Source organism: Panthera onca, chromosome F2 (assembly GCF_046562875.1).
Source record: "Panthera onca isolate mPanOnc1 chromosome F2, mPanOnc1 haplotype 2, whole genome shotgun sequence".
Classification (NCBI taxonomy): domain Eukaryota; kingdom Metazoa; phylum Chordata; class Mammalia; order Carnivora; family Felidae; genus Panthera; species Panthera onca.
In genome coordinates, this window is record NC_138356.1 from 72,078,371 (window position 1) to 72,096,351 (window position 17,981).

Consider the following 17,981-nt stretch of genomic DNA (forward strand, 5'->3'; position numbering starts at 1 on the left):
TGTCCTATTAAAATTAAAGCAATAATGAGACTTTAAATAAAATAGACTAATGTGTCCACCATGGTTTTATAGATAATGGTTTTTCCAAGCTGACAAAGTAACTGCAGCAAACAGATAACTGGTATCTAGAGATCTAGTATCTCCGGGGGAGATACTGTGCATCTGATATGTGATATTACTGCACAGCTATCTGTCTTGGTAACAATCAAATAATAGATTTTTAAAAGACTATTAAAAATGCTTTGCCACAATCTTATGTGAATTGCTTCCTAATGGCGATTCAATAAAGATTAGTAGAAGACCACCAAAAGGTCAGATACGGTATGCAGTGCAGAGTATAAAATGCCGAATAAACCACGACCTACCCCCCAGAAGCTCACTGTCTGTGAGAAGACATACAAAAAACTTACTACAATACAGTGTAACTAAGTAAAATGCTAGAGAACTGAAGTTCTATGGATAAACTGCAATGGGAAAATGGGGGAGTAATGGACTTATCCCTAGGGCACAGTCTCAGAGAAAACATGATGTTTGAGTTGGCCTGGTATGTTTAAGAACAAAATAAAACAACAACAACAACAACAAACACCACCGCTAACAACTTTCAAAGACTTTCCTTAAATTCAGTAAGCTTTAAATTAAGTAAACAAATTTTTTAAGTATAAGCATATCCACTAATCTAGAAAAGGGAATATTCTCTCCTCCTGAAAGAGACCTTTTAAGCACTATCTACCTGATTGTTAACAAGGGGCTCCTAATAGATGAACACTAAAATCTTTAAGAAAGAGGCTTTGCTAAACCAAGACTGATGCAATGTCAAGACTTCTACAGAACAATGGGTAAGACCTTCCAGTGTGACTAAACACACACACAGCAATTTTTTCAACAAGTACCATTCCGTATGCTGTGTATGTCTGAACCTTGACCTGTTTGCTCTTCTTTTATTTCTTTATTGAAGTTTAGATAATTCCAGATTTTCACTACTCGAGCCTCAATTTACAAACCAGATGACAGGAAAACATTTTCAAAAAAAAAACACGTACTAACTATTTACTGATCGAAAATTATAGATGTATGTGTTAAAGCCGTATCTTAAAAAGACACAGTCCAACATGCTACACCCTACACTTCCTGGGATGAAATGGTGGGGGGAGTTATCTCCGCTTTTTTAAAATGTTTATCTATTTATTTTTAAGACAGAGTGAGTGAGAACAGGGGAGGGGCAGAGAGAGGGGGAGAGAGAGCATCCCAAGCAGGCTCTGCACTGTCAGCACAAAGCCTGACACAGGGCTCAAACTCACCAACCGTGAGATCATAACCTGAGCCAAAAACAAGAGCTGGACGCTTAACCAAATGAGCCACCCAGGCATCCCTCTTCACTTTTTGAAAACAGCCTTCCATATCTTACAGGCTTTCCTCCTAAGAATGAAATGGCCACGAATGGCCACAGGTTATCTAATGGGTTCAACAGATAAAACATCAGGACACACAACTACAAAAGCATCACATCACACAGGTTAACCTTATCTATTTCTCTCAAAAGAGCTGGTAATCCTTTAATGGAACTGGCTTTCCTAACCTTTAGAGGTTTTGCAGAGATAATCAAGTGGAAAACATTCAGTATTTCCAAATTTTGGCATACGGATGTATGTATATTGCCTCATGTTGTCTTCTATGTAATAAGAAGGGACTGTCATTTCCTGAAATCACTGTGTACATGCACACATAGTATTTGGTGCTAACATGTTTAAAACAGTGTATCTGAGTGTATTATTCTCAAAACACTACAAACACAAGAAGAGAAAGCAAATCAACAAGTTAAAATGTCTCCAAACTAGGCATTCAGTTTGGGCCATGTTAAATTTGCCAAGCAAAGAGCCTCCAAATGAAAATATGATGAGAGGGTCAATGGAGCACAAGTGTGGAGGTCAGGGAAGGTCAGCCCACAAATACTGCCCCTCCCTGTACCCCCACCACTTCCCATCTGGAGAGCGCAATCCAAAGACCAGGGATACTTGAGAAATCATTCAGAGGAACAGCAACAAGAGACCAGGGCCACAGTGTCCTAACCAGACTGTGACTGCAACATAATCTGGGCTCTATGTTCCTGCTGCTTGCCCTGCTGTGGTTACTGCTCACTTTCTGAACCTCTAATCTAATTTCTAATCTCTCCACCACCACCAATTCTGTGAGCTACCTGCCATCATGCAATAAACTCCTCTTCCATCCAAATTAACTTGTAAGTGTCTCAAACTTTTAACCAAAGATTCTTGAATAAATTCTAAAGAATATTCTGGACTCCTATAGAAAGCTAACCATAATTTCTTTCCTAATTTAAAGTCATTCCTACAAATAAGCAAAACTTAACTATGTTACGAATGTAACTTAGGACTCTGAATATAAACAATAAAGACACTCTGAAATTAAAGATTACAGAAATCATTTTTGAGACTTTTAAGAGGCACCTTAAAATTTATTAAAAGTTTAAGTTTCACAGTATAAAATTTGAACATTAAAAAGGTAGAACATTCAGAAAGAAGAGAAAATAGTAAGATCACATTAAAATGTTATCAGTCTAATAAAGAACTTTTAAAAAAACTTCCCAGAAAAAGAACAATGAAACACATTTTGAGAAAGAAAAAAAAAAAAACACTAAAGTGATAACTGATTCTTACAAAGTGTTCTTTCTGCAATAAAACACCTTTTTTCGTGTTATACATTCTAAAGTGCCCCAAGAACAGTACTGCATAGATTCTCTACCTGGGCCTACCTTTTCTTTAGATCCCTAATTCATATGCTTTCCTTACTGAAAAACAAGTAAAATTACTTTTCATTCTTTATGAAAATATTTCATGTTCCAAATCAAAAGTGGAATTTTCAGTTATACTAAAAATCAACATTTCTTACATCCTGGATAGTAGCCTGTCGTCATACTAAATCCCTTAATCCATTTGATATTTTGAAGGAATACATTTAGAAGAAGCAAAGCAGATATTAAGGAGAGTAAGAATGTATTTAGAACTTCAGAAAGCAGCACTATAATAAGGAGGGAAAGGGGTTATCAATATTTGCGAAACCTACTCTGTACCAGGCATTTTGCTAGAGACCATAATTTTTTCATAAAACAATGAAAAACAGACGATGTTACCCTTTCCACAAAAAGTAAATGAGGGGCGTGCCTAGGTGGCTCAGTCCATGATCTCAGAGTCGTGGAATCGAGCCCCGCACTGGGCTCCGTGCTGATGAGAGGAGGCTGCTTGAGATGCTCTCTCCTTATCCCCCCCCCCCAACTCAAAGTAAATAAACTTAAAAAAAAAAAAGGAAAGGAGGAAAACGAACCTCAAAAGCTGATTTACTTACCTCATGTCAGTGCTAATAAGGGCTGACGTGACTCAAGCACAGATCTGCCTGGTCCCAAAGATAATGACATTTTATCCACAATAAAATGCCTCAATGGGAACATTCTTCCTGTAAAAATGTTTTCATTGATAGTTTTCTTTATTACAAAAAACAACTGTAGCCATCACCCTGAACAAGCAGAACCTGTGGGATGTAACCATAAAGCAACTTTTTATCTACCTCTGTCCTTTATTCTGTGGTGACAGTTCAATGTCCCTGAGCTTTTATTTAGGCAAGCCTATGATTCTGGTCATTTTTGAGTTACAAAAACTGTCAGAATTTAGAAATTGATAGACCCAGTTTAGTGTAATTATCAACATTTTTCTTCCAGTGCTACAGCTTCTGCCCCGTCCCAGCTGGGCCTGCAGCTGGCTACCCCCAGGCATTACAGCCCCTCCCTTCCACTCTCCTAACCCTGGGGTAGCAGTTAAGTGTCACTAGAAGGCATGGGCACACTCAGCTCAAAAGGTATTTAAAACTGATCTTCTGAGAGAATGCTTTCAGGAGTCCCACGGAAGCTCTCCCCCACTCCGGCACTGGGAACCCCTCACTGTAATACCCTGATGCGGGATAATGCATCTCCTGCGGGAATCCAGCCACTTCTTCCCCCCTCTCTGCCTCACACCGCCCCAATCCTATGAGCTTCCCCTCCCTAGTAGCCCTCATCCGGTCTGTAGGAAACACGCACCTTCCCCCAAAGACCTCTGGGAGGATGGGCCGAACACCCATACAGTAACCTCGCTTTGCTGTGCCACCAGCACTGATAGCTTATCTTTCATTAGGGCACAGTGAAACAAACATATATCCGCTGTCTCCCCTGAAATGCAGAGTTACATATTAAGCCATCCAAATAGTTACCAGAAAGCTTCTGTACTTGAGGGGGAGCACACCAAGAAGGGAGGGGGGAAGTTAGAAGAAACTCCTAGCACAGGGCTAGCTGGGTGGCTCAGCTGGCTAAGCGTCTGCCTCTTGATTTCAGCTCAGGTCATAATCTCTTGGTTTGTGGGATGGAGCCCCACGTCAGGCACTGCACTGACAGCTCGGGTAAGATTCTCTCTCTCCCTCTCCCCCACACTCACTCTCTCAAAATAAACATTTAAAAAATATTTTTTAAAAAAATCCTAGCACACTAACAACTTGGTTTACAAACACTTTTCCAATTTCCAACAACCTTGTTCAAAAACTATTCTAATTTCCAACTTCTTGAATCTTTACACTAACAGATGGGGTAGGTACTAGAGCATTTTCCTGCTCTTTATTTGGCAAGACCTGCATGGTATCCTTACAACTCTCTTTAAAAATGTGTACCTACTGACCGAGGGCCAAACTCAGAAAAAAATTTCATTTCCATTTCCATTTCAACATATTACCTGACATATTTAGCACTTTACTAAATTTTCCACAAAGAGGAGGAAGAAAAATCCATAATCCCACCACATAGTTATTAGCCACAGTTAACCCTCAAGTGCGCTGCTTTCCTTTCTGTAAAGAGTCCATTTGTCAATTGAAAATTTCTTCTTTCCAGTTTTCTTTTCAAAATCCTGTCCTCAAACCCCTCATTTATATAATTTCATCGAACAATCCAGTTTCCCACACAATTTTGGTGTGCCCTTTTCAAACACCAAATTTCCACTAAGCCAATGTAAAGGTAGCTTTCTGAAACTTGTGACATTGTCACTCCCCAAACTCAAAACCTATAATGGCCCCCCACTGCCAGAGATTAAACTTCAATCTTTTAAAATTATGTATGGGCACCTGGGTGGCTCAGTCGGTTGAGCGTCTGACTTTGGCTCAGGTCATGATCTCATGGCTTGTGAGTTCGAGCCCCGCGTCGGGCTCTGTGCTGACAGCTCAGAGCCTGAAGCCTGCTTTGGATTCTGTGTCTCCCTCTCTCTCGCTGCCCCTCCCCTGCTCGTGCTCTGTCTCTGTCTCTCAAAAAATTAAATAAAACGCTAAAAAAATTTTTTTTATGCATAATCTGTACAGTCTCCTATACACGTTACATCTCTAAACGTGACTTTAAATATATAAAGCACACTGCAAGAAACGTGTGAATGCCAGGGGAGTTTCTGACCATTGGATCCAACATACACTCAAGATGGGAAAGTGTCTCAGGATTTGGCCACAGTTCCACAACGACCACTGAATGTATCTCAAGATCTCAAGATCTCAAGATCTCAAGGACTACAGATTGAATCCGCAAAGTGCAAAACCGCAAAGAGAGTTCTTCCTTTATTAACGTGGTAAAAACAAACTTGCAGCAGGGAGTAGTCCTCATATGACTGCAAATAAAACTCTATCACCACACATATAATATTTACTGGCTCCACACTCATAACTACAACTGCCAAAAAGTTAATCTAATGTTCAAGAGCAGATTTATGGAAACTTTAAATGTTTAAAACCGGATTTGGGGATTAATTTTATTAACGTTTCACACATAATCTGCCGTCCATTCACAGAGCACACATTAAAAAACTTGTTTTAAAGTCATCTTTCAACAGATGAAGTGAGAAATAAATTCCAATTAACATGCTACCAAGTAAAAAAAAGCACTTATAGTTCTTAGCCCAAAGAATCTTTGCTCTTCTCAGAAGTCTATGTCAGTAAAAACTCACAGAATTACAGAAGTGCCTAAAAGAAAGAAAAATAATCAGTTCTCTCTTAAAGCTGACAATAAATGTATTCACTCAAAAAGTACACGAGAACAATGAGTGTGGGCAAATACTGATGTGCCTTTATGTATAATTGTGGAGGATGTGTGTGCACTCATACAACACGCATACATGTGCAAGATATCTGGAGAGATGTTCACCATAACAGTGACTGCTTAGTGACTTTTGCTTTGTTCTTCTACTTTCCCATTTTGTTTCCATTTTTTTTTTATAAATGAACATATACTTTTACAAGAAAAGAATGCTATTTGCGTTATTAAAACACGGCACGAAAAGCTACAGTAATCAAGACATGAGGTACTGGCAGAAGGATAGACATGTAGACCAATAAAACACAAAAGTGAGTCCAGAAATAAACCCATATGTCTAGGGTCAAATGAATATCAACAAAGATACCAAAGCAATTCAATGAAGGAAAGGATAGTCTTTTCAACAAATGGCGTTGAGACAAGTGGGTATCTATATACAAAAAGATGAACTTAAGAAATTTACCTCATACTACATACAAAAGTTAATTAAAAATGGATCACAGACCCAAACATTGGAGCTAAAACTATAAAATACAAAACATTTAGAAGAAAACAAAGGCGTAAATCTCATGTCCTTGGGTTGGGCAAAGACTTCCCAGAGAGAGCACCAAAAGCATGATCCTTAAAAGAAAAAGATAAACTAGGCTCATGAAAGTTCAAAACCCTTGCACCTCAAAAGATACCGCTAGGAAAATAACAAGACAAGGCACAGACTGGGAGAAAAATATTTGCAAATCACGTGACTTGTAACTGCTTGGGATAAACTGTCTACCAGCACCTGTTTAGCCCTACTTTACGACTCGAAGACGGTTTCCTATAACACTGTAAAGCAGTTATGCTTCTAAAAACTGCTCACTCATCTCTTCCTGTGAGACCCAAACAAGGTCCTAGTGAAAGAACTTCACTCAAAGTTCTGCTTGTATACCTCAAGTAGGAAGAATTCTGAAGTGTTTAAATACTGTTTTCAATTATTTAAAAGCATAAGCTATCAACCTACCCAAACCAGGCAAACTCGGAATGGTTTAAAAGAAATAAATTTGATTTTAATAAAACATATACAATTTTTTAAAGTTGCTGATAAGGAACACCGAAGATCAGCTAAAACAAAGTTCTTAAATGAACTTTTAATATGCTAATGGACTAGTAAGAAGGGGCCAGTGACACATACCAAAGAGAGAACACTGGCCAGTTGTCACCATGGCACAGACTATGATGGAACTTTTGGCACACCCAATTCAAAGGGTTGCCAACCCCAGGCTACATATTTTGACTACTGCTTCAACGTGCTGTTCTATAAATAAAAAGGAAAAGCTTTGGTTTAACTATATTCACATTGTAATGGAGGAAGTCCCACTTACTGAAGAGTATTTCCAAAATGCTTCAGCCCTAGATTCCCAGACATCAACCTTTTACTCACTAGTAACTCAGAAGTGGTGCCACAATAGCTAGAAGATTACCTCACACGTCCAGCTCTGTACATTCAAGTACACTCTAACCCGAAAGAATAGAACAAATGAAGCTGACTTTTCTGTATTTTAGAAAACTTGGTAAATAATATTTACATAATATCAGAACATATTAAATATTTAAGTCAAAACCAATTCAAATGTAACAATATTCAACATGTTAGCTTTTAAAAAACTTTTTTAATGTTTTTATTTATTTCTGAGACAGAGAGAGACAGAGCATGAGCAGGCAGGGCAGGGCAGAGCTGTCAGCACAGAGCCCGATGCGGGGCTTGAACTCACGGACTGTGAGATCATGACCTGAGCTGAAGTCCGACGCTTAACCGACTGAGCCACCCAGGCGCCCCCAACATGTTAGCTTTTAAAGGAATACTGTTTAAATGTTTGTTTATAGAAAATAAACTGGAAAGGAGTTAGAAAATGCCAATTGGTAAAATGAAGCTCAACCTCCTTTTAAAAAGATGACAAATTCAAAGTTTAAACTTCCCTCCAACTATGCTAGCTTCTCTTAACTCCCCTAAATCTATATTGTCCCAAGATCTAAAGGAAAAGACACATCGTGGGGCGCCTAGGTGGCTCAGTTGGTTAAGCATCCAACTTTGGCTCAGGTCATGATTGTACAGCTTATGAGTTCAAGTCCCGCATCGGGCTCTGTGCTGACAGCTCAGAGCCTGGAGCCCGCTTCGGATTCTGTGTGTGTCTCTCTCTGCCCCTCCCTCACTTGTGCTCTCTCTGTTTCTGTCCCAGAAATAAACATTAAAAAATAATAATAAAAATAAAAAAGCCTTGTTAAAAATGTGTTTAACACTTCTGTTACAATTTTCCAGAATTTTAAGGCAAGAACTGCAGTATGATATAAACAAAAGCAAAGTAATCTCATACCTTGCAACACAAGATGGTTTTCTCACATTTCACTTTAATTTAATGTCCCTGAAATTCTTAAAGAAAAAACACGTATGGGGGCTCCTGGGTGGCACAGTTGGTTAAGCGTCCAACTCTTGATCACGGCTCAGGTCATCATCTCACATGAGACAAGAGCCCCGCATCAGGCTTTGCACTGATAGTGCAGAGCCTGCTTGGAACTCACTCTCTCTCTCTCTCTGCCCCTCCCCTGTTTTGCTCTTGCTCCCTCTCTCTCAAAATAAATAAATAAAATGCTTAAAAAAAAAAACACACATCTGATTTTTTTCAAATCAAAAGATGTCTGGACGCGTTAGTCATTCCTTTTTGAGTAAATGTTATTAGTTATCAACTTACCTTGGAGAACATGCACCTCAAAATTCCACCAAAGTCATCATATATACGTTTGCCTCAAAATGCAGATCAAGAATACCAATAACAACACGTACTGTGTTCCTACCACATGCCAGGTACTTTCTTAAGTCAGATTTATTGAGGTATAATTTACATATGTTGAAAAACAGTTCTCCAGACCATTTTTTTAATGTTCTGTAAGCAGAGCAACACTGACCCACTGCCCTTTGCTCTGGACTATATTTCCAAACAGCCTTGAAAGATAAAGATAAATGTTAACCTCTGGAGCAAAAGACAGGCATGCTTACTGTCCAGTATAATATATACAATGTATCCCTCTAGAGCAAAGGGCAGGCATGACTGCTGCTCATTACAATACCCTTGGGTTCCCTAAACTCAGGGCTTCTCTCTGATTATGTAACCCACTACGTGTGCAAGTATTACCTGAGCATCAGGGAACCAGCACAAATGCTGAGCCTCTGGCTACCAATACTGCTATTCATGGGTAACAAACTGCCCTTCATCTCTCCCCCAGGAGTCTGTTTTCGGTATACCAGCATCGATCAAAATGTGGCAGGGTAACTTACTAGCTTGCAAGAAGGTAAGATTTCAGACCATTATGGTTCTGGACGGTTTTGGGAATAAGGACAGGATGCTGACAGAACCATCCATGACTTTCCAGGAGAGGATAAAGGCCACCAAGGGCAGAGTTCTAGGAAATGGGAAGACACCCGGGGATCTGAACGTGGTCCTAGTGGGAGATGGGGAGAAGGTGAGAATACAGATCCCTACTACTCTACCGATTAATGAATAGGAGTTGGACTAATGTTTAGAAACTGAGCAGTGAGAAGTGGAATTGAAATCACCCACCCAAACGGTGTTTGTTCATTCTCCTCCGGGCTGGCAGAGGAAAGGATGTGGCAAGACAATGTGGCAACAAGCCCTGTCTCCAGGTGAAAGGCAAGGTGGCTGTGACTGCTGAGCCAAGGAATCCCCAAAACTAAAATAGATTATGTAAGTAACGATCGCCTTGCTGCCAATATGGAGTTTTAGTTGCACCAAAAATATGAGAAGTTCCTTTGAACTACAAGGGAATGACCAAAAGTGAACACAAAGCTTTGATTTGTGGTACAGACAGCTTCTCTCTCCCTCCACGCTCCCATCTCTATCCCACTCTACCTCCACCCCCAAACTCTTCTGCTTTACAGAAAAAAATGATAAAGGATGGAGTTGAGGTCTCTCTGACACCCAAAAAGAACTGAAGGCCATAAATACCCCTATTGGGCTGCCTATACCCCTATGAGGAACTACAGAGACGGACTCAAAGTTTTAAGGTTCTTTTACATGTAGGAACCCATGTCATCACCAACCTACCTCGTCCCATGAGAGGAGGGAACATCCAGATTCAATTAATAGGGTCTGGGCAGGATTTACACACAGATGGGAAGAAAAATCAGTATCATGTAAGAGTAGGGCTCTTTGGGCGAGTTCAATGTCCTATTGTTGCTGCCTCTACAATCCAACACATAATAAGAATTGGTGTGTTATATGCTTGTACTTGCCCACCCTGTAAGTGCCAGAGGGGATTCTCCCAATCAGGAAGGGCTGCATGTAGAAAAATGCTAGTGCCTTTGGGACCCTACAACCCTAATGGCCGTTTCTATGTACAAGTCTCTGTAACTTATGATTTTACTGCTTAGACCCTCTGACAAAGGGAGGCAGACAGTCTCCCCCTGGAAGTCCCCCTGTGGGTTCTGAACTCTTCGCCTCCCTGACACAACTCTCTGGCATATACTCCTTCTCTAAGGTAATTGTTAGCATGCTACTGGCCTCTTGTGGAAACTGAATGCCTGAGTCATTCATGGAGACCTCACGATCCCCAGCCTGATGTTCCTGCTTTGGTTTTCTAATCTACTACTCCCCCTTGATTTACTCTAAATGGTAGTTTTAAAAATGGGTCACATGTGCCCAAGCTTTCAAACCTCCAGACTTATCTTACAAAAACAGCACTGATCATTCACTTTACCAACTCTGTCTGCCAAATAAAGGACCCAAAAGCATGAAGTATCAACTGTCAATGTTAGGTGAGGCTCCTCTTCTCTCCCCAAATCAAATTATTTGGAATCCTGAGCAATCACTGCAAAACAAGATAGGTAAGAGTTTAATCCAGTACAACAGCAGCTGATAAAAGCAGATTTTTCTTTTACTTCCAATCAACCTAGATCCCGACAGGGGGTGCTTTTGAAAGCGGTTTCCTGCATGGTTTGTCCCCTCAGTCATCGTCCACAGAACTCTGAGAAGCTGCAGGAATATGCAGGTGCGGACTCAAGGCCTGGCTTCATTTCCAGCATCGCGGAAAGGGACTATATGTCATGGGGCAAAGCCCTGTGCTTGGCTATGCCACCTGGACAGAGCCCAGGGAGAGTGACCTCCTGGGAGTACCCACGTGGGTCCTATATTCCTACTTGGGGACGGGTCAACTCCATGACTAACCATGTGGAAAGAGTCAACTCAAAATGCGTCTTTGAGAAGGCATCTGGCTTTGTCTTAGCCCCAGGAGCATCTCAATTTTACATGAAACAGTAACAAGACCTCTGGGGAAAATTTATCACCTACTCTACCACCAGAAGCAAAGTTACAGCCTCTACAGAGCCTACATCCAGTAAATCATCAAATCTTATGGAGTTAACACCACTGCTCCACTGTCAACACTCAAATACTGAGCACTATCAATTCTTTCCTGGACTTTGGCAACAGCCTCTTAACTTGCCTACCTGTACTCAATCTTACTTCACCTTCAATCCATTCTCCAGAAGCTGTTAGAACAGGCTGAGTATTTCACTCTCTCCCCCTTAAAATCCTGTAATGGTTTCCCCATAGCCTTCAGTCCAAACTGACCTAAACTTGTTAACATGACTCACGCAGCCAGCCTTACAGTTTACCTATTATGTACCTCTTACCCACCCCTCCTTTACATCATACAAAACCAGATCCATTTCTAAAATGTACCTGACCTCTCTTATCTCCAAGCTTCTGCTTCTCCTTCATCTTATGCCCATGCGTTCTTCCTTTAGCCTGACTGACTACTGGTCCACTTTGCAGGTTTTAATTCAGATAGCATTACAACATGGGCTTTTAAGACTCATAAGACGAGGTACCTATGGAACAAATAGCAGTGAATTCACATTGTCTATTTTTCTCTATCTTCTACTCTAAGGAGGGACCACTAATATTTATCCACTGTTAATATAACCCTGCTTAGGTGCTCATTAAGTATTCAGGTGATTAGGGACTCCTGGGTGGCTCAAGTCAGTTAAGCGTCCAACTTCAGCTCAGGTCATGATCTCACGGTCCATGGGTTCGAGCCCCGTGTCAGGTTCTGTGCTAACAACTCAGAGCCTGGAGACTGCTTCAGATTCTGTGTCTCCCTCTCTCTGCCCCTCCCGTGCTTGCACGTGAGTGCATGCGCATGCTCTCTCTCAAAAATAAATAATAAACATTAAAAATTTTTAAAAATGGGGGTGCCTGGGTGGCTCAGTCGGTTGAGCGTCCGACTTCGGCTCAGGTCATGATCTCACGGGTCGTGAGTTCGAGCCCCGCATTGGGCTCTGTGCTGACGGCTCAGAGCCTGGAGCCTGTTTAGGATTCTGTGTCTCCCTCTCTCTCTGCCCCTCCCCTGCTCATGCTCTGTCTCTCTCTGTCTCAAAATAAATAAAACATTAAAAAAAAAAAAATTTTTTTTAAATGTATTCGGGTGATTAATAACAATCCTATACCAAGTACTGTGCTAGCGGTCAAAAAAAAATACATTATCAAAAACAGGTTTTTAAATCACCATTCAGCTTAAAAATACATTATTTTAATAAAATTATATTCTGCCCTCCCTATCACATTGCACTGAAATTAAATTAAGAATGTCATATGAGGGGCGCCTGGGTGGCTCAATTGGTTGAGCGTCTAACTCTTGGTTTCGGATCAGATCATGATCTCAGGGATCCAGTCCCACGTTGGGCTCTGTGCTGAGAATGGAGTCTGCTTAAGATTCACTTTCTCTCCCCCTGCCCCTCCTCTTCCCCACTCACATTCTCTCTTAAAAAAAAAAAAAAAAAAAAAAAAAAAAAAAATCACTTCAAGACCTATTAAATCACAGATTTCATCTAAATTAGTGCCTTCAAATTCTCTATTCCTCTCACACACAGAGAAATGACATAAATAATTGCCAAATAATTATATCTAGGAATATATAACTCTTTTCATAGCAATTGTGTCCTAAAATTGACCTAAATAAGCATTCAATGTGAAGTGAATTATCTAAGAACATGCCAATTTTTGATTGGAAGAAGTATTATTCTAAGCACAGTGAAGAGTATCTTTATCAGTCTAAACTTAACACAATACCAGACAAAATGTACCAACTAGAATATATCTAGTAGAGATTACTTGCATGGCAGAAAATAACTGCACAGGATTAAAAACTTCAGTGTTGCATACAACAGTACACTGAACAGCATCTCTTCAAAATAAATAGCTACAAAAATGTATCTTTGCATTAGGTCTTCACTTAAACAAAATCACGCAACATCTTTGAAAAAAGCCATTCTCACCCATGGTACCACAATCAGGACGTGGGATGTGTCACAAGAAATGTGTATATTTAAAGAACCAACGTTCTAAGAATGACTTCCTTGTTGAAAAGTTTTACAAATGTCACTCATTTGCATTCCAATATATTTACATGAGTGGGAAACGAGTGAACCTACAGCTAGTTAACAGGAAATCATAATCCTGTACATGCTCACAAGACAGCAGAGAAGAAGTGAACATTTTCCATCCTGTGTGTCAGCTGAAAAAGCCTTTAGATTGGCTGTTTTAAGTATGCCTTCTAAGTATGTAATATAAAATACAGGACCTCAAATTAGTACTTCGAAACCAAATTTTAGTAAAGACTATAAATCATAGAGGCCTGGGTTTATGCCAGCCTTCCTCACCCTACTTGGGAGCATACTTGGACAAGATACCTAAGCTCTCTGAGCCTGACATTCCTAGTGTTAATTAGGAATTAACTAGGAATTAACGTATACCATGCAGTTGTCATAAAACTACCTTAACGTATATAAAAAACTTGGCATACAATAAGCGTTCACTATTACAGCATAATAATTAAAGAGCCAAGACCAACTTCTATCAGTAAGTAGCTGTGTCACTTTAGTGTAACCTCAGCTTCCTAGTCTGTGACATGGGAATATGAATAACCCTAACAGGGTTGTTGTAAAGACTGAATGTCTTAGAACTCAACCTGGCAAGTAGTAAACGCTAGGTGTTAGTTACTACTAACATTATCATTATCACTGAAACATTACATAACCACTGTCACAGTACTTAAGATACCTTCCATTTCTGCCACCTGAAAAAATAGCTCTTGAAAAATTAACTTAATTTTAGGAAACTGATCATAATATAAGATAAGCTTACACACCCAAGAGTTTTTATGCTGATTTTAAGTGCACAAAATGTTATCTGAATTCATTGCTCATGAATACTGACAAGACACATGAGTCAAATAACCATTCTAAATGAACAATCCACTCAATGGACTAAAGCATAACACAAAATATATGTGTACTGTACTTTTTTCCCAAAGATCCCAAAGCAGTTTAAGTAATCAAATATAGCAATCCTCGAAATACTTGAGAAAACTGCAGCTGAGACCAATCAACATTTTCCCCAAACCTTTTGCCACATAATTACAAAATGATGTTATAATCAAAAACTCTTTGACCTTGCCATTCTTTCAATTATTCAAAACATTGGAATATCTACTGAGCATCAGTCTAAATTCTGACACAGTAATAGAAAAGGAGAGATGAAAAATAGTGGGAATGCCACTAACAACATAACTAAATATTTCCAAATATTGTAATTTTGTTTTCCTTAAATAGTGAAAGAGCAAATTATAGGCTCTATAAGTTGAGTGCGTCAATACTTAATAATTTAAGTAACCTCATTCAAGTGACAGTCCAGTCAGTATTTTCACTAAGGAAACCAGGAGTAAGACGATAGAAGCTTCCCTCTGTACTCCCCAATTACTTACTATGGTAAATGACCATTCCAAATATGAGTTAAATAATCCCAAGAGTGACACTATGTAACATATTTTTAACCCATATTTGGGGAAAGCTCAGAAAAATGGGACACCGTAAGTTTGATTTTGTTACATATCACCTGTAATCTATATAAACTATATTTGCTTAATCTTAGAATCTGCAATTATATTTTTGCCAGGGCAACTAGAACGAATTTACTAATCATGTCTCCCTTGGCTGAACCAGTTTCTTAGGAGAGAAAAATCTAGCCTCTCCTCAATTATCAAACGATCTAGAATTCATACTATAAAGCCAACATCTTATGAAGCAAGAGTTTCCTCTGGAGCAGCTACATAACTGTTAAAAGTTTTAAGAAATTGGAAAAAAAAAAAAAAGTTATCTAACAAAATTGCTCTGCCAAAAGAAATGCAATCCTAACTATGAGTTAAGAAATCTTACTGCTAGGGGCGCCTGGGTGGCTCAGTCGGTTAGACATCCAACTTCAGGTCAGGTCATGATCTCGCAGTCCTGGAGTTCGAGCCCCGTGTCGGGGCTCTGTGCTGACAGCTCAGCTCGGAGCCTGGAGCCTGCTTCGGATTCTGTGTCTCCCTTGCTCTCTGCCCCTCCCCCACTCATGCTGTGTCTCTATCAAAACTGAATAAACATTAAAAAAAAAATTTAAAAAAAAAAAGAAATCTTACTGCTGGAGTGGTTATCCAAAACCTAAAAGAGAACAAACAGCCAAGTGCCTTTTTAATACCTAGCTCCCCAGAAAGGCTGTTAGAAAATGGTGATGTCAACATTGATAGCAACTGTATCATACTGATATGCAGACAGGTATACCTCAGACCTAAAAACCTTCCTTTGACTTCATTATTATGGACTATGACGGTCCCATGAAAAAATGGCCGGGGGGGGGGGGGGGGCTCTCATTTCATTTTATGAATGCTGATCAAGCAGTGTTACCCAACTACAACACTTCACAAAGGGGCTATCAAATAAGTCCCAATTATCAAGGTGTTCTAGACAGGAAACTTCGGTTTCTATCATTAAATACAATTAAAGAATTAAAAGGATCAGTGTGTTTTTCTTGAGGTACATTTGTCTAAAGTGATTTGCATGAAGTCCCCAAAGACCCAAGTGATTGAAATTCCTTTAGCTATATAAAACACTCCTCTGGAATGTCTGTCAGCCAAATTGCAAGACTGTAAGAACACAAAATTGACTGATACACATTTTCCACATAAAGATTAAGTTGGAAAGGGATGGCAAACTCAATAAATTTGCAGGAAGGGGGTTAAAAAGTGTAAACAAATTCCAAAAATCTTTGTCTTATCCAGAACAGCACTTTGTGGTACTGCAAGAATTCAGACATTTCATCAGTATTCCGCACACCAGGGGACACTCGATAACTACTGCTGACAAATTAGACGAGAAAAAGTCTCACCCACAAACGGTATTAACAGGTAAGGCTGCAAATCAGGCAAGAAACGGATCGAGGAGGAACGTGGAGGTGTAGAAAGAGTAACAATCTTCTGCCAAATTTTACATTCAGGGAAAATTAATGCATCATAGATACCCCTCCAAGGGAAAAAAAAAAAAAAAGATATTTGGTACGGCCAAGAATAGCCAGGAGTTATACACACACACACACACACACACACACACACACACAGCAACTGCCACTTCCACTACAGTTTGACAGTCACAGATTTGGGTAATTATAGCAGAAATTGTGTGTTTTGGAAACACACTAAGACCACACCCTAGGACCGAGAATTTGGACTTTAAATGCTGGGAATTTAAGAGGTCAACGCGGTGTACAAGTTGGACGGTCTGGCCGCACAGGTGGAAGGGTGGAAAGGGGCAATAAAGACACCAACTTCCACGCGGGTGACCAGGACCGCTGGCTGTCGCGGCGAGGCGTGGCGGAATCCGAGGGAAAAGGGGGTGTGGATCTGTGGGCGAGTCCGGGGAGAAAGGGAGGGAGGTAAGGTGGCCTCGCGGACGACAGGGAGCTGGGAGCCGGGGGTGGGGGGCGAGCGCCGACGCGGGAGGGGAAGAGCCAGGGAGCCGAGAATCACGCACGGCGGCCGGCTCCAGCGGGGTGGGAGGGCGCGCCGAGCACGCGCGTGGAGGTGCGGGTGGGAGGAAGGGGCGGAAGAAAGGAGGTCCGAATGAATGAGCGCCGGCGGGGCCCGGGCCGCGGGGGAAGGGGCCGGGGCGCCGCGGGCCGGCGGGCGGGGGGCGCCCGCAGAGGTGCAGCCGCAGCGCCGGGGGTGGGCGCCGGGGCGGGCCCACGGCGCCGGGGGCCGAGGAAGCCCCGCGCCGGCGCGGCCCCCACCGCGCCCGCCTCTCCGCCAAAATGGGGTCGAGGGGCAGGCAAGCGAGGGGCGTGAGGGAAGACGGAAAACGGCAAAAATAAATCACTCACTCTCCGCTCGAGCCTCCGGGCTCTCTCAGCCCCGCTCCTCCGCCCTCCTTGAGCCGCGGCGGCGGCCCCTCAGCGGCGCTAGAGGGAGCCCCGGGCCCGGAGCGGGGCAGCGGCGGCGGCCGGACCGGGAGCCCCTCCGCACCTGCCCCTGTGGCGGAGCCGCGACGAGCCAGGCGGCGGCGACGGCGGCGGCAGCGGCAACAGCAGCAGCAGCAGCGGCGGCTCCGAACGGGGAGGGCAAGTGACCCGGATGTACAGGGTAACGGCGAGGAGGGGGAGGGGGGAATGCCAGGAAGTGAGGGCGCCGCGGACCTGTCCGGCCGTGCGCATGCGTCGCGCGCCCGCCCCGCAAGGTAAATCCTCGGCCTTCCTTCCCCGCCCCTCTTCCCCCCGCCCCTCCTGAAGGGGGCGTGGCGAGGCCGGAGACAGGTGGTCCTGCGCCGGAGGAAGGAGAGGAAGGGGGCGCGGCCACCGCCTCCGCGCCCCCCGCCCTCCTTAAAGGAGCAGCTTCGTCGCGCCGCCGAGATGGCATCCGGGTGGGTCAGAGTCTTGCAATCTTCTCATCTTACACTGGGAAAACTGAGGCTCAGAAGTGGGGGTAAGCTGCTTCAGGTCAGCTAACTCGGAAACACCAGGAACTG

At 42.0% G+C, this 17,981-nt stretch overlaps 1 protein-coding gene and 1 non-coding gene across 12 annotated transcripts in view; both read right to left on the minus strand.

The window, feature by feature from the left end:
* The window catches only part of CYRIB (CYFIP related Rac1 interactor B), a 147,436-nt gene that overhangs the window by 61,353 nt on the left and 68,102 nt on the right, over positions 1-17,981 (minus strand). For 2 of the 11 annotated variants that reach the window (XM_060611328.2, XM_060611332.2), the window contains exon 1: positions 17,341-17,598. The exons of 7 other annotated variants lie outside the window; for them this stretch is intronic. Coding sequence is in view for 1 of the 4 variants with exons in the window: in XM_060611337.3 (XP_060467320.1) it covers positions 10,198-10,222 (25 nt within the window). In the remaining 3 variants the exon portion in view is untranslated. Of the gene's footprint in view, positions 1-10,197; positions 10,319-17,340; positions 17,601-17,981 lie in introns of those variants that run through there. 2 more of the 11 variants (XM_060611336.2, XM_060611337.3) reach the window with 2 other exon arrangements.
* LOC132664936 (small nucleolar RNA SNORA73 family) lies at positions 11,070-11,274 on the minus strand. Its single transcript, XR_009603924.1, has one exon. It is a non-coding gene; the product is annotated as a small nucleolar RNA SNORA73 family (small nucleolar RNA).